Source organism: Eptatretus burgeri, chromosome 6 (assembly GCF_056783735.1).
Source record: "Eptatretus burgeri isolate ZD-2024b chromosome 6, Ebu_testis_v1, whole genome shotgun sequence".
NCBI lineage: Eukaryota > Metazoa > Chordata > Myxini > Myxiniformes > Myxinidae > Eptatretus > Eptatretus burgeri.
In genome coordinates, this window is record NC_140966.1 from 13688174 (window position 1) to 13712005 (window position 23832).

The following is a 23832-nucleotide window of genomic DNA, read 5'->3' on the forward strand; positions in this document are numbered from 1 at the left end:
AAGGGTCACAGCCCGGTGAACACGAATAATCCCATTAAACAACGGTGGCGAAATCTAACTAAACACAGACTTATCGATCCAACTGAACTAAGGACCCTTTATGGTGTTCTGCGAATTTCCACAGCCATAACAATATATATATATATATATATATATATATATATATATATATATATATATATATATATATATATATATATATATATATATATCTTCTTCTTTCGGCTGCTCCCGTGTTCGGGGTCGCCACAGCGGATCATCCGTATGATCCGCATAGTGATTTGGCACATGTTTTACGCCGGATGCCCTTCCTGACGCAACCCTGGTCGCCTCTTACAACACAGGGATATGGTACACCTATTTTAACCGGGGATGACTTTGCCACCCGACTCGACTCTTCCTGCCACACCGATCACTTCGCCTCCCGACTCGACTCTCTGCCACACCGATCACTTCCCACCCGACTCGACTGACTTCGCCCCCGACTCGACTCTCTGCCACACCGATGACTCGACTCACTCTCCACCCGACTCGACTGACTTCGCCGCCCGACTCGACTCTGCCCTGATTCGCCTTGCGCTCGCCGTTTTACAGGCCGGCAGGAGAAAACAATATGCAAATATCCAGATCAGGATGACCTCGGGGCGGAGCCACGCTCGCCAATTGGACGGAGGAAAAGTGGGCATGAACCTCCCCTGATCCTAGAATTTGCGTATATCGATTTCACACAGACGCGCCTGGAGGCGGAGCCAAGCCGCTCCGTGCTTGCTAATTGGACGGAGGGGAAGTGGGCGTGTAGCGTTCTTGATCCGAATTCTCCCTCGGAAAGGCCGCTATTTGCGCTCGCGGCTCGGTGCGTTCGGCACCAATCGCCGAACGGGCCCGAGACAGCCCGACGCTCAGTGTTCACAGGTGGTGCGGGAATGGCTGTAGAAGGAAAGAGGCGAAGGTGGTAGAGGGTTTTCGGTGGTGGTTTGATGGTTATGGTGCTGTTTGGGAATGGCGGTGATGTGATGATGTGGGAGCGAGTTTTGAAGGTGAAGGTCGTGGCTGTTGGCGTTGTTGTTGTTGTCTGAGGGTTGGAGCGTGGTTAGTTCAAATTAATGATAAAACAGAAAAATGGCGATCTCAAAGCGTCGCAGCCCGGATGAATCGCATAAATTCCCTCTATACAATGGGTTTGGGGCTAACGACACATGTATTTAGAGATATCTCACCTACGGGCCCTTCATGGTGTAATGCGAATTTCCACAGCCGTAACTATATATATATATATATATATATATATATATATATATATATATATATATATATATATATATATATATATATATATATATATATATATATATCCATTGGGACCATACTCGGTGCAGAGCGTTGGTGACACCTCAGCAGTCTCCTTGGCTATTGGGTACAATCCTGGACAGGTCGCCACTCCAACACAGGATACCAGCAAGGTTGCACTCATTTTGCCGACCTCGGAAGGATGACAGGCAGATAGATGGATATATATATATATATATATATATATATATATATATATATATATATATATATATATATATATATATATATATATATATATATACACATCCTCTTCATTGTTTTGAAAAACACTCCTGGAAGAACACTCCTCCACTTAAATCCTGGAAAATCCCACAGTCTCACCCTGTCACTCTGGAATGATCATCATCATCAAACTAACACACTTGGTTATCCACTGGAAGAAATTCAGTCTCTTGAACTTCTGGACCTCACAATCAAACATTACTTTTCCTGGGCCAACCACAGAGCAAAGCTGGCCTCCAAAACTAGTTGCAGACTGGGCATCCTCCGTCAATCCAAGTCTTTTCTTGGAAAAGCAGAGAGATACTCACAATCTACAAGGCCTTTGTTCATAGCTTTATGAAGTACTGCTCTCCCCTATTGGCTGGTATCCCAGCATCACATCTGTCTCTCCTCGGTTCTGTGGAATCTAAAGCTCTCAGCATTATGGGAATCCCCCACAACAAGGCAACTCTTTCTTTCCCACTATTCTTTACCAATCTACCCTGCAGTGCTTGTGGCAGGCAGTGCACCATGTCATGTCACCACCCATCCTGACCCAGCATTTTTATTACCACTCTTAACCCTTCCCAACCCAAACATTTTATTTGCTGGTTTCCACGATTCCTCCCTTTCTCTCACTCTCTTCCTTTCCTGTTTGTTATTCCCTCGCTGCTTGTGCCCAATTGTTGTCTTGCTACCCCCGCTGTCAATTAAACGTTGCTCTTCCATCAGCCTCACTCTTGTAGAAAAGCAAAATGTAGATTATGTTTGATTTTGCTACATCTAAGATACACTGTCAGTCCTATGAAGTAATTTTCCACCAAGACTTTATATTTTTCTTATACAGTATCAAAAATGTTTTACTCATACGATGTTATCTATTTCAAATGCTTATGCATTCCAATTCGTGTCGGATTTTGAGTCCTTGTGCAGATAGATATTCCTACATACAGTATATGACACCAACTTGTCATTTGTGATCAAATCTTCTCATTCATCATGTATGTTATTTTTTTGTGTCTTAAGATCCCTATTATTTATGCAATATATAGTGTTATGCATTTGGAATTCGATCGCACACAGCATTCAGGTTCCTTTAGCACAGTTATGTCGATAAGTGCATGTTCCATAGATAGCTCACCTTCCATTGTTTAATGGGCAGAAATCGATTAAATGCGCTGTGATTTAATATAATAGTGAGGGAGCGATCACAACACAAAGGAAGCCAACCCTCCTCTTCTGGGAAGAGGAAGAAGAGCCCTCCCATCCTGTGATTCATGACGTAAACAACTCCCTCCCACCCGTGGTTGAGCGGGGGATGGAGCCACGATGGCATGAGTCACGCCGGGAGTGGGGGAAAGGGGCCGATAGGAATAAAAAAGGGATACTCTGCTTGGCTCAGGTTGGTTTGGGCTTGGCTGGTAGTAGGCCTTGGGGTTCTGCTTGGCTCGGGTTAGGGTTGAAGGCTTTTTGGTTCTGCTTGGCTCGGTTCGCTTTTTGGGCTCTGGCTTTGTTCGGAAGAGAGGTGGTTCGCTTTTTGTGCTTGGTTCCTTGAAAGAGAGTTGAGCTGGTTGCTCGGCTCGAGCTTATTGGTTGTTGTTCATCGAGAGAGGAGCGCCAGTTGCGAGAGTCACGCGTGTTTTACGCTCTACTTCTTCGTCCGGTTCGGCTGGCTCTTCTTGGTTCGTGGAGCTCTTTGTTCTCTGCTTGGTTCCCGGCTTGGTGCGACTCCTATGCCTGATCTTGGAGGTGGTTCCTCGGGGAAGCGACGCATCGACAGGAAGGATCGGCGCCTCGTCTGACCAGCACGTGTTCAGAAGCGCGAGAGGATTTGCTGGAGCTCAGGAAGGATCGTGGCTCACGGCGATTGGATCCAGCTCGCTCTCGCTGGAGTCTGGGTCCGAGCAGCTTGAAGACCACACGAGGTGGAGAGGTTCGAGATAGGTTCTGGGTTTCAGCTCATCTGTCCCTCCGAGTTGAAGTCCTTATTAAAGGCATCAGCCACCATTTCTTGGGTGTGTGAGTGCGTACGAGTGTTTGTGGGCCCGTCTAACAAGTAGGAAACTGTTAAGTGCCTGTGTTGTATTTGCTTTACATTTAATAATAGAACTCGGCTGTAGGTTTTTGCTCGTGTCTTTTTCCCCATCCCCCCATTCATTGCATTGCCTGTATGGAAATAAATGTCCCCATTGTTAAATGTCACCTGCTCGTTGCGTCCCTTCCTCACATTGACTGCCATGGAGCGTTCGGAATATTCGCTGGCTGATTATAAGCCGATAAAACGTACATCTGGTCCGACGGGGCTTGGCGATATATAACCGCTTGGCAATCGCATACGGAACGAGCTGCTAAAGCGGCTCGTTTTCGTGCAGGTCCCATTGAGGTATAAACTCCCGGGATTTCTGTCCGCGTGAATAGTTAGGTATATCGACAATTCAGCGATTGACCCTGTAGTGCATGGACAGAAGAGTTGGCTGGTTTATGGTGTGGTTAACAACACCCGTAGCTGGGTTTCGGCGTTCATCCGGAAGCTGCGACTAGATTGCCACGTTTGGTGGGCACGTGCGGCCGCAATTGAGCTAAAGGCGATCGTCTGCATGCCGGAGTGGCGGAAATCTACAACAATATATAAGCTTTCCCATGAGACTTGAATACTATAAATAAAATTTGTTCAAGACTTCAATGCCACTGTTCCCTGCAGAGCTTCAGGCAGGTGTGCACTGCTAGCTCACGTAATCCCCCATCCATGTCCACATAATATTTTCTACCCTCATTAACCCTAACGACACCAAAACCAGCACTCTTACTTGTAGGTTACTGTCTGTCTGTCTGTCTCTCTCTCTCTCTCTCTCTCTCTCTCTCTCTCTCTCTCTCTCTCTCTCTCATCCTCTCTCTCTCTCTCTCTCTCTCTCTCTCTCTCTCTCTCTCTCTCTCTCTCTCTCTCTCTCTCTCTCTCTCTCTCTCTCTCTCTCTCTCTCTCTCTCTCTCTCTCTCTCTCTCTCTCTCTCTCTCTCTCTCTCTCTCTCCCTCTCTCTCTCCATCCCGTCCTCTTTCCTGTTTGCTCATTCCCTTGCTTATTGTGTCCAACTGTTGCCCCGGCGTCAGTTCTTTGTGTTTTTGAATCTTCAGTCTCCTCACTGTTCATTGAGCTTCAACCTTGTATAAAAAGCAATAACAAAAGACAGCTTATAAATTTGTTTTATAAATATCTAACCATTTCACAACTCCCTCCTACATGGTGATTCTGGCTTCGAAAGATCTCACACTACCTGATTTATCTCAGTGGGTGATCAAGCGTAGACTTTGGTGACAAAGCTTTGGTTTCCTTTTAACGACATGGTTCACAATAATGCACACCGGCTTATATGAACACGTGGATTAGGCCGTAACACAAACATGTAATCATCATCCAGGTGAGCACTGACGGGACGTTATGTCAAGATTTAACCAAAGCACAAGCTGCTTTTTCATTTGAGCACCTTGCATGCATGGCAAGGCATTCTGGATGAAACCCATGGTATACATGTGCAGTCCTCCACCAAACCACAGCCACCACCACAACAACAATGACCATAACTTCCAGTATAATCACACTTTGAAACATTATATTTAATTTGGACTTCATTTGGAATGCCAATCAATTGACAACACACAGAGGTTGGATGAGAAGCAACATTAGGTGGATTAAAATCGATCACATTGGAAAAGTCCAAGCTTGAAATAAAATGAAAAATGGATGAACGTGCCTGTTACAGGCACATTACCAGGATAAAGTACCACCGAGAACCTCCCTCTCCTCTCCTCTGCAATCAGTGTTATGAGAAGTCAAATCTCATCAATTTTATTTCTCGAAAGCACTTAAAAAACACAGATTAATAGTTTTGTAACTATTTACACACAATCCAATGTTGAAGTGTGATGGTTCGCCCTCCACCTGAGTGCAAGACAAAGCACACGAACAGCACAACATGGTCGGAATACGTGCAGAACCTCAATTGAGGAAAACACGAGCACTTAACTCATGACTTTGCGATCCCAGGCTCACAGGCCATATACTTTGTCATGATGTAGACCGTCTACTGATGTCCTTGAAATTCATGGAAAAGTCCAATCACGTCTCGTATTGTCCTTCATGTGGTGTACAGTATGTACGCAACCCCCTCCAAGAGGCTTTGTCATGAGAGAGGAAAAAAACCTGCCCACGAACTTCTCTGTCTCTTCCTAATTGCCTCAATCAAACACCTCTTCTCATGCACAAACTAAAAAAAATTCATTTGTCGTGTTCAACACAACCAATCCTTTCCATCCTTCACCACGTCAACATTTTGAGAGCTTATAGTCTCTTCCTGTCCTGCTTATTCAAACTCCATGTCTCAGATTCATATAGCGTACCACACTCCAATGACTTAATCGACATCTCAAACAAATCCCCTTGTAATCGCCTCTTTTCAAATGTGTAAAGTCCTGTCTCCTTCAACTGCTCCGAATAGCTTAGTCGAGCTAGGCCTGGAATAAATGCAGTCAGCCATGTCCTTTCTTTGATGTGGTGACCAAAACTGCACACAATATTCTGGATGAGGTTTCCCTAAATTCTCATACAGAGTTAACACCACCTCTTTTGATTTATAATTTATCCCCCAATGAATACAACCTAAAGCCTCGTTAGCTTCGCCTAAAACTGCTTGGCACTGTGCTGTCTGCTTACCACCCCCCATATCCATTACGACCCCCGCATCCATTACGACCCCTGCATTCATTACCACCACCGTATCCATTACCCCCTGTATCTATTACCACCCTGTATCTATTACCCCCCCCCACCATATCTCTTCTTCTTCTTCTTTCGGCTGCTCCCGTTAGGGGTCGCCACAGCGGATCATCCGTATGATCCGCATAGTGATTTGGCACATGTTTTACGCCGGATGCCCTTCCTGACGCAACCCTGGTCGCCTCTTACGACACAGGGATATGGTACACCTATTTTAACCGGGGTATACACCGGCCCAGTACACTGGTACTCATTTTGCCGACCTCGGAAGGATGACAGGCTGAGTCAACCCCCTGGTGTATTAATTCAGTGGCTCAACGGGGCTTGAACTCAGGACCTTTTGGATCCCAAGCCGCTGCCCTAACCACTGCGCCAACACCAGGCTCCCCCCCACCGTATCTATTACCCCCTATATCTACTACCCCCCCCGTATCTATTACCACCCCCGTATCCATTACCCCCTATATCTATTACCACCCTGTATCTATTACCCCCCACCGTATCTATTACCCCCTATATCTACTACCCCCCCGTATCTATTACCACCCCCGTATCCATTACCCCCTATATATATTTCCACCCTGTATCTATTACCCCCCTGTATCTATTACCCCCTGTATGTATTACCATCCCCAAATCCTTTTTCTGAAGACCCCTGTCCAAGATTGCCCCTTGTGTTATGTAATCCCTATTTTCATCATTCTTACGCTTCTCCGACACCTGCCAATCGCTTGCTCAATCTGTCAAAATATCTGGAATTCCCTGAATCTGTTCAAACCCCTCTACTCTCTACCTTACGTCCAAACAGTGTCATCCACAAATTTACAAAGATGTTTTTTTATTTAATTCCCTTATAAATAATCAGCTGTCATTGCTTCAACGATTCTTGAAATACTGTTCCATAAAATACTGCACTGCAGATTATTGTTCAAACAAATCTTTGATTTGAGCAACATCACCCAAGCAGCTCATTCAACCGACATAAGATTTACACACGAGTCGGGTTTGTACATTGGAAGAGTAATTACATCGACCCATAATCAATCTGCTGAAATCTCAAATAGGATTGCTTGTCCGGTGCACACACAGATATTAAACACTTAGCATTATGGCTCAGTGCTCGTTACTTCCAAGTCATTGTTTGTCAAGGTGAGCCAATGAAAAAAGCCAAGAATTCACAAGGTTTCAGAAAAGCGATGATAATAGAAAACCTATACACCAAGAAAACCTAAAGAAAACCAAGACGCCAAGGTGAACAACGAATAGCCAAGATCTTGTGAAAAAAGCCAAGGAGTGGTCACACTCCCCCCCCCCCCCCCACAGCATCCTCACTTTTCTCCTTCCCTAACATAAGCTTAAAAGAATAAACAATGGCTTCACAGTAACTTGTACAATTTCCCATTGTCCACCTTTGTGGATTATTGATCTGCGAGTTATTGATTTAATGAGCTGTCATTTGACAAAATGTTTCAACTCATTCCCTGATTTCAAGCAACTCATTCTCTCTCCAGCTTTGTGGTTTTTTTTTTTTAAAAACATTACATTTTCAGTACAACATATTTCAATCAGAACATTTTAATTGTCATGAAATGTTTTCACATTCGATTCAGCAATTAAGCCATGGAACAATCAGTTCAATCACACATGCATCAAAGATCAGGAGGGTGATCTTGACTAAATTAATTGCTGAAAATGCTCGTTGTATTAGTGAAAACCACTTTGCCTTCAGAGAAGCTTGTGGCACAAGCGAAACTCTTTTAATAATAAAAATAGAAAATAATAATGACATATGTTCCCCAACAAGGAACTTGAATGCAGGAAGTCACAAGAACCAAAGCTTAAACTGCTATCACAAACATATGGTTCTTCGCACCTTATCAATAGCAGTGACGAGGCATTTGGGCGAGCAGAGCTCAGAGCACGGAAAACATGATGATGGTTTGTTTTGTCGATTTTGAGAAAGCTTCTGATCACATGAATTGGATGAAACTGATAGAGGAGGTCATTCCATCCATCCATCCATTGGGACCATAGTCTGTGCCGAGCGTCGGTGGTGCCGAGGCAGTTTTCTGGGCTATTGGGCACAATCCTGGATGGGTCGCCACTCCGACGCAGGATACTCAAATGGCTCAATCATTCCAGCAAGCTGGCACTCATTTTGCTGACCTCAGATGAATGATAGGTTAAGTCAACCCCACCTGCTATTAATTCAATAGAAGGAGGATTTGAACTCAGGACCGTTGGATAGGAGGTCATTGATGCACATGAATTACAACAGATTAGAGAGTTTCAGTCGATTGGTGACTGAGATGCTAAATGTCATCGAGAGATCGAAACAGACTATCCGTAGCTGAATAAACATAACAAAACCAAGGAGATTATCAGAAGGAATTTCAACAAACAGCGGATCCCCTCTCACATTTCATTAACTTGAGGGGAGCACTCGGGAGAGTGCAAAACCTCCGCCGCCAATACTGCTGGGTCACTCAAGTGAACGTTACATCTTATTCATTAAATATGATGTCAACAGTGCTGACAGTTATAGTTCTTTTTTCCAACTTTTTTTTTTTTTGGGGGGGGGGGGGTTTGGAAATCACTTAAAACATGTAGAAATGCAAAAAAATTTTTTCCTTTTTTTGGGGGGGGGGTAACAATTTTTTTTGGGGGGGGTTGGAAATCACTTAAAACATGTAGAAATGCCCCCCAAAAAAATTTTTTCTTCTAACAATTTTTTGGGGGGGTTGGAAATCACTTAAAACATGTGGAAATGCAAAAAAAAAAAAATTTTCTCTAAATTTTTTTGGGGGGGGTGGAAATCACTTAAAACATGTAAAAATGAAAAAAAAAATCTTTTTTGGAGGGGGGGTAACAATTTTTTTGGTGGGGGGGGGGGTTGGAAATCACTTAAAACATGCAGAAATGCAAAAAAAAAAATCTCCAACAATTTTTTTTTGGGGGGGGGGACCAAGTCCAAAATTTAATGGCATGATCCTTGGATAATACCTAACCCCCCACCAAGTTTCGTCGAAATCCGTTGAGGAGTTTTTCCGTAATACTGTTCACAAACAAACAAACATTCACTCTTTCATTCCTCTTTTTTCCCGCCTTTGGAATAAACTTCCTCACTCTATTCTTTCCCATTCCTCCCTCCAGGCTTTCAAAACAGCTGTTCACCACCACCTCTTATCTTCCCCCATCCAAATCCTCGATCTTTTCTACCCCCGATAATCCACCCAAGCCCACTTCCTTCATTTCTCCTGCTTTCCTTCCTGAAAGTCCCTGAAATGTCCATCTTCTCTTCGCCATGTTCCCCGTCCCATCCCCATCCCTCTCCCTTCCACAGTTCACCTAATGTGTCTGTTCCCCACTGTTTTGTCCCTTCCACTCCCGCCCCTCTTGTCTCATGCCTCCTTGCTGTGAGTTGTGTGTTAGCTCTCATATGAGCCTCGACCAAGGTATACAAAAAAAAAAAAAAAAAACAGAAAGGGGTGAAAACAGTAACCTCCATCCATCTTCGAAGATGGCGGAGGTTAATAAATGATTAATACCTTCTCTCCCCCCCCCCCCAACAAGCTTAAAGGAACAAACAATGACTTGGAAGTAACTAGCACTGAGCCATAATGCTAAGTGTTTAATATCTGTGTGTGCACCGGACAAGCAATCCTATTGGTTATGGGTCGATTTAATTACTCTACCAATGTACAAACCCGACTCACGTGTAAATCTAACTCGCATGAGCTGCTTCGGTTGATGTTGCTCAAATCAAAGAGTTGTTTGAACAATAATCTGCCATGCAGTATTTTATGGAACAGTATCTCAGGACTCGTTGGAGCAATGACAGCTAATCATTCATTTATAACAGAATTATATAAACGTCTTTGTAAATTTGCAGATGATGCTAAGTTTGGAGTAAGCCAAGTCACATGATAAAAGGGGCAGTCTTGGAGCGTGTCACACAGGAGAAGGATCTGGGGGTAGTCCTAGATCCAGGGGGTAGAGGGGATATGCAGACAGCACACAGCACAGCTATGGGTAAAGCTGTTCGGGTTTTCGGTTGCATTCGCAGGGGAATGGATTATAAATCAAAGGAGGTAGTTTTAACACTGTACAGGAATTTAGTGAGGCCTCATCTAGAATATTGTGGAGAGTTTTGGTCACCACATCTCGGGAAGGACATAGCTGCCATGGAAAGGGTCCAACAACGGGCTCCTAGATTGATTCCAGGGCTGGCTGGAGTAAGTTGTGAGGAACAGCTGAAGGAGAAAGGATTTAGTACATTAGAAAGGAGGTGATTACAAGTGAATTTGATTGGGATGTTTAAGATGATGAAGGGTATCGACAGAATAAGTGCAGAAGAGTTTTTCAACAGAATGGTCAGTGACAGGACCAGAGACTGCAGTCTTATTAAATAAAGAAGAGCCGAGTTAGGACTGTAGTAAGGCAGGGGTCTTTCACTCAGAGAATAGTAAATGCAGGGAATTGTCTCCCTACAAGGGGTAGTGACAGTGGAAACAGCAGATCGTTTTAAAATTGAGTTAGATCGGTAATATGCCTGGTGTTGGCTTAATGGTAAGGGTGGTGGCCTTGGGATCCTGAGATCATGAGTTCAAATCCTGCTCGGCTGTTGAATTAATACCAGGTGGGGTTGACTCTGCCTGTCATCCTTCTGAGGTCGGCAAGATGAGTGCCAACTTGCTGGTATCCTGTGTCGGAGTGCCGACACGTCCAGGATTGTGCCCAATAGCCAAGGAGACTGCTTTGGCAGCAGCAACGCTCTGCACAGAGTACGGTCCCATTGGATGGATGGATAGGTAATGGATGTGGTGGTGATCGAGGGGTATTTAGATATGTGCAGGCTTGATCAGCCTTATGTTCTCCTCATGCATTGAAATTCCTTGTAAAGAGGCAATAAATTAATACAGATGACTACGGTAAGTGAATGGGTGGGATTGTAGTTATACTTGTACATTTGTGAGTCCTTTCCTTGTGTTTAAGTGTCTTCACGCCTGCCTTGTTGTCTTCAGGTTCCCCCATTCCACCTCCTCCTCTTGTTCCCTTGTTCTCGTTATACTTCTCCGATTTCCATGTGTTTTTATAAAGAAAATAAACATCTCTTCCCCATATTGGAACACAACACCAACAATGTCTGCCTCTGAAATGTTTCAATATTTTTCTTGTCGTTATTCTGGAAAATAGAAAGCTGGTGCTCGTAATCATGTGGGGTTGTGCTCTCAAGTTGGTGGAACCAAGATTAAGGAATTGCCTTCTTCTGCATCGACATTTATTTGCATAAACCAGTGCGTTGGAATGACCTGGTGGCTCGGCTGTCATAAGAGTCATGGGATACTTCCTAGTTCAACTGGTATCATATTGGTATAGTCTTGCATTCTATCCAATCTCATCTAACGAACAATTTAACGATTTGTCTGTCTGTCTTTCTGTCTGAAGGCACATCGCAGTCTCATGGCAAGGATGCAGAATCATGATCGGAAGAAGGATCATGGATGCCAAACAGTCTCATAGCAAGGATTACACTGGGTGGTTTATCAATGCCTTCCCAGCTGTCGTCAGTGCAGAAATTTGGAACTTGCTCAGGATACTACCAACTATCACATACTCTTTGTGAAACACACCAGGGAATCATTAACACCCACGAGCAGCAACCGACACCGGCACTGGGTACCCAGCTTGATGCCCCATCAGACAAATGGGACACTGGTTCTACTGGTGAAGTGGAACAGCTCACAGCTGGGTTGGGAATCAAACCCAAACGAGATAGCTTGAAGTCGAGAGGACGACCACTGATCTATCCTGCCAGTCACAAAGCAACTGTCCATACTTTAATCCACCCCTGCAACAGTCCAGCATCAGTCACTCTATTGACAATGAGCCCAAAATGCCTAACAATGTACGAGCACTTCACACACGAAGAAATCCCCTTGTGTCACTCCAGCTTAAGGCAATTCAATTTCTGTTCAGAAAAAGTTAAATTCTGCAAGATACTCAGCAATCGATAGTAAGGTCACAGCATAATACACACTGAAGTGAAAGCTTGGAGGGAATATAATTTTGTACTCACTGCTAGATGAATACGTTTCGGTTTCCATCTGACGCCAACCTAGAAGGCAACAGAATCAAGGGTTTAACTCATTGAGGAAAGTCTTATGATTGCCTTGTGTCGATATTGGAGAAAGAATCATCTACCTAATACAAATGCAATAATGTCAAAATATTAACTTCTTCCTCCTCAATATTCAATTCCCCACCCATAGGGTAGGCACTAAAAAGGTAACCAAAACAAAAAAACAAGAAAAAGAGTAATCGGAGATTGCAGACCCTCGCCAGGCCTTGTTTTGTGTGGCGTTTCTGTACCTGGCATTACATATTTAATGAGACATAATCAGAACTGCCGCTATATAATTGCTGGCAGTGATAACCGGGTACCAAGATGTCCTACTTTGATGCAATCAATATAAACTCGGTGTTTGCAGCTAAATCTTGTGTCCTAAACCCATCACTTTCTCTACCCACCTTAAGGCCCAGTCACACCTTGACGTTTTAGCCAGCGATGGTAACGTATTAAAATGTATGTAAAACGCTGGCTTACGTTGAACTTTTGATGTTTTTTTTTTTTAAAGATTCGGATGTATTCATAGCGACTTGGTCTTATGTATAACGCATTAGTAACGGACACAGAACGTTTCGTTGTGTTATAGATAACTTATACCAACGAATGCTGAACCTGTTGTCGGCCTACACAACCTACGCCCAACGATAGTCTAACTTAGGCATAGCGCGTTGCACGCATCGCCGACGATGTCGTGACGTCGCCTATTAAAAGGCTGACGCACAACGATTCGAATCATAACTGCCGTAGAAATGGAAGTGTCAACATCGCGGTCACACCTTGGCGATCTTGCCAGCGTATGCCGACCTAAGAAAAATGTGTCTAAAACGTTGGGGCACGTCAAATACGGTATGAGTAAGTTTGGTATACGTGAGTAGAACGCTAAAGTACGCTATCATACGTCGTAGTAAGTAGAGTACGTCAAAAAATTTTAAACATGTTCAAAATTTTACGACGTACTTGGCGTATGACACACGTTCGCATGCGATGGAGATAAGTTGTACACACGATATGTGGACGCTTACACACGTCCACAAAGGCTACTTATAAGCTACTCATAAGTCAAAACACGTCGCGGTAATGTCTTTTTTACGAGAAACTTATTTCTAACTTATGTTTGACGTGCTTTGAACCAATTCTTTACGTAGTCCCAACACACATCGACGTATGTAGACGTATTCCAATGACGTCTTCCGGTCGACAAAAAAAATAAATGAACGTGTTTCTAGCTTACAACTGCCATATAAAGACGTGTTCCCAGCGGTTTTGGGAATTGGTATATAAAAATGCTGCTCATAAAAGGGGAACCCAACAGTGTTTTCGAGTCCTTTTTGAGTCGATGTCCATGTCAGCAGTAACAGTATCAGTATCAGTATCAGTATTAGTATTAGTATTAGTCGTAGTTTGTTCATGTTGGCAGTAGTAGGTGAGTGTGAGGGGGAGGGTGTGGGTTATGATGGATCCTCCTTGCGTCCGTGTGTCCACGGGTAGGAGACATCTTTGCACCATTGTTTGAAGTTCTTCGCGGCTAATTTTTTATGGGGCTTTTTCAACAATGAGCTATGGCTTGTTTTTATGATTTAGGTCTATTCATAACGGGTTGGACAAATGCACAATGAACTAATAATGTGCATAGAGCGCTTCGATAACTTATAGATACGCTATACCAACGAATAATTATCGTGTAGCCGGCGTTCACAAACTATGCCCAACGATAGCCTAACTTATCCATATCGTGCGGCAGTTTATCTTTGCCGGTGACGTGGGGTTTGCTATTCATAGGCTGCCACTCAACGATTTAAATGGCTGCATCTCCACTTTTGAAAGTAGATGCTTGCGCTCAACAATTGGATTTTTTTTTTACACTCAACGACTTTTAAACGGTACCACTCAGCTATTTTCATTGTTTACAATGAACGATTTAAATTGCTGTCACTCGCCTTTGTTTTTTGACGCTGGGGTTTGGAAATTTGAAGCGTTTCTTCTGAACGTGTTAAAACGCTCAAACTCGACTATTTTAAATAGATGCTGCCGATGGACAATTGGAATCATAGCCAAGCTAGACATCGAAGTGTGAACATCCTCGTCATGCCAAAGAAAAGTTTGAAGAATGCTGCAAATAAGTGTCCTGGCCGTGGCCGTGGCCGCTGACGCAAGGACGATCCATTATACCGACGTCTTTCAGCCTATGAGTAACTTAAAAGTAACGTCTGTCGACGTGTGGCAACGATCGCGTAACGTGCCAACAACACGTTAATCATAGGCTAGAAATAAGTTTCGGGTACGCTAAACATTACCTCGGCGTGTCTCAACTTATGATTAACTTACAAGTAGCATGTGTTGACGTTTGTCAACGATCGCAGACCGTGCATACAACTTGTGGCCAGTGTAGCGGAACGTGTGAGTCATACGCCGGCATACGTCGTGAAATTTCAAGCATGCAAAAATTTGAGGACAACCGAAAAGTACAACGTTTAAAGCCAACGTACAACGACGTATGGCAGTGTTTTTCAGCGTGCTCTCAATGTTATCAAAACTTACCCATAACGTATTCAACGTGTGCCAGCGTTTTAGAAAAAATTTTCAAAAATCGGCATACGTTGGCTAAAACGTCAAGGTGTGACTGGGCCTTTACCCAGTCGCACCCAACTGTCACTGGACTCTGTGTCCTTTTCTCCTAACAAGGTGGAGAGCTTGCTTTCAAACCTCGACTCAGATTCTGCAACCGGTCCAGATGGCATCAGCCCACGTGTCCTCAAAGCCTGCTCTTCTGCTCTTACTCACCCTCTCTCTGTTCTATTCACCCTCTCATTTGCTCAAGATCATCAGCCATCTGCTTGGAAATCTGCAAACATCACTGCCCTGCATAAAAAAGGTGCAAAAACAGATCCCTGCAACGACAGACCAATCAGCCTTCTCCCAATCATCAGCAAGGTTATGGAATCCATCATCGCTTCAGATATGAAATCCTTCCTCTTCTCCAATGGCTTGATTTCCAATCATCAATTTGGTTTCAGACCAGGTCACTCTACCCTTGATATGCTGCTTCTGCTCTCCCATCAATGGATGGAGGTCCTCAATGCCAGACAGGAAATCCGAGCCGTATCCCTGGACATATCACGTGCTTTTGACACAGTCTGGCACCCTGCTCTGCTCACCAAACTCTCTTCCCATGGTATTCAAGGCCATCTCCACTCATGGCTCGCAGACTTCCTTTCCTGTTGCAGTCACCGTGTAGCCCTAAATGGAGTTCTTTCATCCCCTCTTCCTGTCGAGGCTGGAGTTCCTCAAGGTAGCATTCTGGGCCCTGTTCTTTTTCTGGTTTTCATAAATGATCTCTCCGACTCTCTGGAAAATCCTCTATACCTCTTTGCTGATGACTCCACCCTCTGCCATACCATCTGTCATCCCTCAGACCGGCAAGCAGCAGCTTCTTCGCTCACTGCAGATCTGGATAAAATCACAAACTGGTCCAACACGTGGAACACGTCTTTCAATCCAGACAAATCTCACACTCTCACTATGTCTCTTCGAAAGGACCGTTTCGAAAAACCCCCCCATCCACTTTCTCAACAATCATCTGGAAGAAGTCTTTTCTTTCAAGTTTCTGGATCTCACTATCTGCCATGACCTTTCCTGGGAAAGTCACATTTCCAACCTCGCCTCCAAGGCCAGTCGCCGACTGGGAATCCTCCGTCGTGCTAAGTCCTTCCTCGGCCCTCTTGAGCTCCTGGCCACTTACAAAGCTTTTGTCCGTAGCCTGATGGAGTACTGCTCTCCCCTCTGGGCTGGTGCTCCTGCCTCTCACCTTTCTCGGCTTCACTCTGTCGAAACTATGGCATTTAGGATCATCGGCATCTCCCGCAATGAAGCCGAGTCTTTGGGCCTCTCACTCAATCACCGCAGGTTGGTCGGTGGTCTTTCTGTCTTCCACCGTCTCCTCTCCAGCCTTGCCCCTCCCTGCTCTCTCTGCGATTTGTCCCCACCACATTTCCATAGGGTGCTCAAGGTCCGCCAACAACCCCCTTCTGGTAAAACTACCAAAATCATGAATCACTGCTCACCTTCACTCTTTCATTCCTCTTTTTTCCTGCCTTTGGAATAAACTCCCTCACTCTATTCTTTCCCATTCTTCCTTCCAGGCTTTCAAAACAGCTGTTCACCACCACCTCTTATCATCCCCCATCCAAATCCTCGATCTATTCTACCCCCGATAATCCATCCAAGCCCACTTCCTTCAATTCCCCTGCTTTCTTTCCTGAAAGTCCCTGTAATGTCCATCTTCTCTTCCCCATGTTCCCCGTCCCATCCCTCTCCCTTCCACAGATGTCCTAATGTGTCTGTTCCCCACTGTTTTGTCCCTCCCACTCCCGCCCCTCTTGTCTCATGCCCCCTTGCTGTGCGTTGTGTTTTAGCTCTCATACGAGCCTCGACAAGGTATACAAAAAAAAAATTCAATTCAAATCAAATGGAAGACCAAATCAGTGTAGTTCTGCATTGGAGTCATCAGAAGGAACCCAAAACAAGCAAAAATCGAAGATGGAGTCATCAGGAGGAACCTGGATAGGATTTGCATTTCAGCTGATACTCCTCTACCCACAAACCCATCCAGGCACAGCCAAGTGAACCTTATTTTTAAAAAAGAAAGAAAAAAAAAGAATCCAGATCAAAAAATCAAATAATTCTGGCTGCTAGACCATGTGCCCGATCAAGTTGAAATTTAAAACATGTATTCCACATCACTACTCGATCATAATTGTAAAGTTTCACGTTAATTGCTTAAGCGGTTCCAATTTAGTTAACTAATGATAGTTAACATCCACTAACGAAAACATATAATATGTTTCTTCAATCCAATATGCTGCCAAACCATGTTACCTATCAATTATTCCTTAACAAACTTGTACACCAATGGCTTGGGGAACATTTGTGTGAAGTTTCCCTTCGATCTGTCCAGCCCTTCTGGAGAAGATTTTTTTTTAATATTTTAGGGTAAATCCAATATGGCTGCCAAACCATGTGGCCTATGAGATCATAATTGTCATTAAAACATTCCACATCAGTCGTTGCCTCGATGGTGAAAATTTTGTCCCAATCCGACAAGCAGTTGCAAAGAAAAACACGAAAGTTCTGTGTGTACAAACAAACAAACAAACAGACAAGCTGGTAGGCAGACATGGATAGTCGACTACCCCATAGAACCTGACGCGATGGGCCTGTTCGATGGGGAATGACCTGAGAATTAAGAACAAGAAAATTCATGATTCTAGCTTCAAGGGTTAATGCTGCAGATTGTTTTTCCGTTAAAATACCCCCACATTTAGAGGTTTTTCGGCCGTTGCTCGGCAACGGAGGGGTCTATAGCAACGGTTCTTTCTCACGCATAACTAGGAGATACCATGAACCTACCATACCAGTTTCATGTCTATCTGATTCATAGTCTCTGAGATATAACGAACTTCGTTTTTTTTATTGTTTTCGACCAGGGTTCATTCAAAGTCTATCTTCTCCGACAGTTTTCATAGGATCCAGCTGGAAACTTTTGACAATATGGCTGAATGTACTGCCCACAGTCGCTCGTGGCCTGATTTTTGATTTTCAAAAAAAGAAATATTTTATGATTTTTCAAAAATGTCAAAGTCCCGTTGCTAGGCAACGGTGGTGTCCATAGCAACGGTTTTCATTTGCACACAACTAGGTCATGGTATGAACCTACCAACCAAGTTTCATCAAAATCGCCATTCTATTAACGGAGCACTGGACCGAACAGAGGGACAGACAGACAGGCAAACATATCGACGGAAATACTGATAATAAGGGTAGAAAGAAAAAAAAAATCTCAAAAAAAAATTTTTTGAGATTTTTTTTTTCTCGACTAGATCGACTACCCAACAAACGGACCCAAATGCAGCACCCTCTCCTTTGGTGAGGGTAATCATAACTCAACACCTTTGAGATATCTGAAAGAATTTGTTTTCATGTGATGGATTTGTACAATCCTCAAGTTTCAATACTAAAACCAAGTGCTCAAGACTTCCTCACTGTTTTATACATTTTCTGATACGCAGCAACAGGTCACACATCATTTTCTGAAGGGTGTCTTGTGAAACTCTGACATCGTCGAAATAACCATCTTTCAAATCAACAACTTGGGTTGGTTTCAACTGGAACACTCTCCCTTTGACTATGGTCCCCGTAAAGAATTATCCAGCGGTGACTAATCAGAGGATATCGGAGGGGTCGGAATTCAGTTATATGACTTTTTTCCCCCTGAGCCAACAGAGATATTCATTTGAGGTGTGGGATGTGGCTCCATCTTATTCAAACAACAGATTTCCATTATTTCTCGCCGTGTTCCAGAGGTAAGTCTTCAGTATGTGAAGGTAATGATCTGATGTCACAGTTACTGTCGTTTCGATATAAAGGTCTTCAAAAAAACATAGGTACTGTATATTCATGATGATCTCAATCCACACCAAACGGTAATTTTCTGAGAGTGAAGTGATGCTACTTCATGTTCTTGTAGCATTCCCAATTCCCATTGATGTAAATATGGACCTCATCAGAGAAAATGATGTCATTGATACTAAGGTCTTCATTTTCCAGTGATTCAGAAAAGCGGTTAAAAGATTCATCCCATCTTCTGTGATCATTTTCAGTAAGTGCATTGAAAAACTAAATGTTGGAAGGGAATATCCAATGTCTTCCTTCAGTGGCATGGAGGTTATGTATTCACCCCTGTTTGTTTGTCTGTCTTTCTTTCTGTGAGCAGGATATCTCAAAAGGTTATGGACGGATTTGGACAAAACTTGGTGAGCAGGTTGGGTGAGTGACAAGGACAAATTCATTAGATTTGGTGAAGATCCAGATCCAGATCTGATAATTTTTTCAGAGATTCTTCACCGTTGAGAGATGGGGCCAAAAACAATATTTCAAAATATTGTGGATGAGTTATGACAAAACTAGGTGGATGAGTTGAAGAGGTGACAAGAACAAACCGATTCGATTTTGGTTCAGGTCTGGATCCAGATCCGGCCTATCATTGGAATACAAAATGTAAACTGTTCAGCCTGGTGAAGGTATGCGCTCGACCGAGTGCCGTTCTTGTTCACATTTTGTAATGAGCCAGAAGCGTTCTTCTTTCACAAGAATGTCTTTATTGTTTTGAAAGCAGATACACGTGATGCTGGGAATCTTCTGTGAAATGCTCTCTGCACTCTCTTCGGTGACTGTTTCAAAAGAGAGAGAAAGAAAGAGAGAGACAGAGACAGAGACAGACAGACAGACATTGCTCAATGTTAAATTTCCCTATTATTTTTAATACCTGTTAAAAAACACAACTTTGCGCCACAGTCAATGTAAGTCAATTAAAAATTAATTCACAACCATATTACAAAGAAAATCTCGGCACGATCAATGTTTTTTTTATGGTCCACTGTATATTTATGTTTTGTATATCCAATAATATACATTATGCAGTACTCCCCTTATCTCCATTTCCTCCAAACCTTATTTCCCTTTTCTTGCCTCTCCATCGCCCCCCCCCCCAGACCAGCCCCTTAACACCTCTAACCTTTTACTCCCTCTTTATCTCAGAATTTATTATCTTTCAATATACTCACTTCTTGCACACATTAAATGAATGACAAAATCGGGACATTCCTGCCCACCCTGAATCGGGTAGCCCCTTAATTGGGACAGCAGATGGAAGAGATGTGTGATATATGGGAAATAATGTAAAGGTGAGAAGGGAAATAAATATTACAATAAAGCATCAGGAGGCAAATAAAAATCACATAAAATTGCATGTTTTCCCCCATTTCACTCAATAAATAATTTAAAATAGAGAAGAAGCCATTTGGCCCATCATGTCTACATTGCAATCCCTTTCAATTTACTTGATTTTAATATATTTAACATCTCAAACAATGCAACATCTATCTCATTGTTCTTAAAACTGAGTGCCCCATTTAACAAGTTATTCAAGTTTATGTGACCATAGTACCAACCAAAAGGCTGAGAAATTAAAAAATCTAATTTATGGCATCATAACATTCCTGCAGACAAGACAGCCAGCTCAATGTCCCAACGAGCAGCATGCCCCATAAAAGCAGTGCCTCTTGCTCACATCTTACCAACGGCTTTAAGTTCTAACTTAATCAAGAATTAATCCCAAACGAGACACCCCAAGCACAGAGGATATCTCTCCCAAACCGCTTCCCCAGTATCAATGAAGATATTTTACCCTTCAAATTATTTCATCTCATTTGAGCTGTATGAACCTGTGTTCCATCTATACAAATAAATGTCAGTGTGTGTGTGTGTGTGTGTGTGTGTGTGTGTGTGTGTGTGTGTGTGTGTGCGTGTGTGTCCAGTGTGTCAGTGTGTCTCCTCCATGACTCCAAAACCATAAAACCTAGCAGACTGAAACTTTGCATGCATACAAAGGACACTCCAAGGAAGTGCAAGAGTGAAAATTGGGTGATTGGGTTAATTAAAACAACCCTTTTGAAGATAATTAACGGCCTCATTTAATTATATCATATATCAGGAGCATCCTTGGCCACATTGCAGGTGTCTTTAGGAACATCCTGGTTACTTCACTCGGGTCTTAATTCACCATTTTGTTTGGCCTGCTCAACCATGCCATAACTTGGAAAAGGCTGCAACGATTTCTCAACGATAAAGTTTTATTTTCACTTTCCTCACTCATCCATCTATAATTCCAGCTGTGTGTGTGTGTGTGTGTGTGTGTGTGTGTGTGTGTGTGTGTGTGTGTGTGTGTGTGACCGCTGTTTCTCGACAACCACTGGTCTGATCTAATCGAAACTTGCCAGGTATATTGCTGGGGACCTGAGGATGTGCCTTTTCAAGTTTGATATTAATTGGACAAGTGCTTCCCAAGTTATGGCCATTTATTTACCAAACCAATGACAAGACACGTTGTTGCGTGGGCGTGGCCGATGGGGATGGAAGCTTAGCCGTGTTCCCCATTAAGGGTTACAACGTACGGGCTTCCGGATAGTGATGACTTCGTGTATTCTAATAATTTCTCGATTTTTTTTATGCGCATTTATAGATAAACACAATACCCCAAGTTATGATCGTTTTCATATTAGACGGTGCATAAATTTCGGTAACATCAGAGTGCTGGTGTGCTCCGAACCAGGAAGTAAAATTTTTTTCTCTCTTCTCTTCTCTTTTTGTATTTCCTTGCGACGACATTGCGAAAAGGTAAAATACATTGGCGCTAATTGAATAATTGGCCATTAAAACCTAAATTGCGAATCATCGTAACTGTGATATGCGAACTTCCACGCCACGCACGTACGGGCACGCGAGAGCGAAGAAACGGCCTGTGTGGTTGTTGTTTCTTGCTCGCGGTTGGAATATTTATTGATTCTTTTTTTTTATTTTTATTTTTTTACGGGCATGTACTACTGTTATCGAATGCCTGATCATCACAGCTACGAATCGCTGCATACATTGCAATGCTTATAAACACCCGGAGATGCCAGCATTCATGGCTTTATTTCATTGCCGCACATGCAATAACTTTGAGAATCTTAAACTAAGCCGAATAACAAAATTTAAGTTCCAGAACTGAACTTAGCAGCACTTCGAATGGCTAAAAAAAAAAGCGTTACTTTGTCTAAATCAGACATATTTGATATTTCAGGTGTCTTTCGGAGGTGTGTCATTAATATGACAGATCAGCAATTGCTTGCCAAGCCAGCCATTCCTTATCAACCATTTCAATGGATAAATACAAATAAAAAAAATGAAACATTTCGTTCACATCATGGCAGAATAGCCAAGAGGTATGCACGCTCGCTCAAAGCTGTCTAGCCTGGGTTTGAATCCTAACTCAGCTATAAACTGTCATCCCGGTGTTTCACAGGCAGGGTGATTCATCAACATGTGTACTGTCTCTTGGATGGACGTCTCTCCTCACTGCCCCACTTGCTTCCCCTTCCCTCCTCCCTCCCCTCTCTCCCTCACCTCCCTCCCCTCTCTCCCTCCCTCACCTCTCCCTTCTACCTCCTGACCTCTCTCTCCCTCCTCACCCCCTCCCTCCTCACTCCCCCACTTGCTTTCCCTTCCCTCCTCTCTCACTCACCTCCCTCCCCTCTCTCTGTCACCTCCCTCCCCTCTCTCTGTCACCTCCCTCCCCTCTCTCTGTCACCTCCCTACCCTCTCTCTGTCACCTCCCTCCCCTCCTCTCTCTGTTACCTCCCTCCCCTCCTCTCTCTGCCCCTCCCTCCATCCTTTCTCCCCTTCCTATCTCTCCCACCCCTCCCACTCTGTTAAGGGAACTGTTAAGAACTGATGGTTTCAATTTGAATTTAAAACTGTTTCTACAGTGTAGCATGTACGAATCAGATTCGTAGTGAGCCGACTGGAGGGGGTACAAAGATCGCTACATGTGTGAGGATACTTGCATGCAAGGTAGATAGCGAGTGTTTGAAATCCTCCCACGTGGTTTTATATAGAACCCAGCAGTTAAGAATAAAATGATGCTGTTTGGGCACTTTTTAATCACCATTCCCTTCCCCTCCTCTCATGCTGCCTTCCCTTCCTCTCCCCTCACACTGCCTTCCCCTCCCCTTGCACTGCCTTACCTCCCCCCCCACCCCCCGCTTTCATGCTGCCTCACCTTTCCTTCCCCTCACGCTGCATTTCCTTTCACTCACGCTGCCTTCCCTTCCTGCCATGCTGCTTTCCCTCCCCTCACACTTATCTCGTCCCAAACCCCTTCCCACTTCCTTCCATTTCTCTCACCCTCCTGGAGTGTATAGCGACATCTGGTAAGGAGTCACTCTCCCCACCTCACCCCCTTTTCTTGCGCTTTCCCCATTCCGAGCCCCCCCCCCTGCCTCTCCCCTCCTCGCTCCCCCAATCCGCCTCCCTCCTCGCTTGCTCCTCCTCTCCCCTCTCTCTCCTGCTCCCCTCCATCCTCTCTCCCTCCCTTTCTTCTCCTCCCTCTTCTTCCCCTCCCTCTTCTTTCCCTCCCCTTCCTGCTCTCTCTCTCCCCCTTTCCTCTTTTCTCCTTCCCCTCCCTCTTTCTCACCCCCGTAATACTCCTATCAGCAAAGTGACAGGTTGTATTTGCTCGTTATTGAATAAATCAATTGAGACTAAACTACTGGTGGATTGCTAATATACTGTGATCAATGCAATTTTTTGAGGAACGTTAAACTAGCTCTCTGGTGAGCAATCATCATCATCATCATCATCATCATCATCATCATCATCATCATCATCATCATGTACCTTGCCCTATCCAGAGTGTTGGTGTTGCCAAATCAGTTACTGGGCTACAGTCCTGGTCAGGTCGCCACTCCGACTCAAGATGTCAAAAAAAATTGCATTCATCACAGTATAT

At 43.8% G+C, this 23832-nt stretch overlaps 1 protein-coding gene across 6 annotated transcripts in view; it reads right to left on the reverse strand.

The window, feature by feature from the left end:
• Positions 1 to 23832, reverse strand: part of SYT12 (synaptotagmin 12) — a 154204-nt gene that overhangs the window by 95406 nt on the left and 34966 nt on the right. For 5 of the 6 annotated variants that reach the window (XM_085884090.1, XM_085884096.1, XM_085884091.1 and 2 more), the window contains exon 2: positions 12399 to 12437. The exons of the other annotated variant lie outside the window; for it this stretch is intronic. In XM_085884090.1, the coding sequence (XP_085740216.1) occupies positions 12399 to 12437 (39 nt within the window). The remainder of the gene's footprint in view (positions 1 to 12398; positions 12438 to 23832) is intronic. 6 annotated transcript variants of the gene reach the window in all.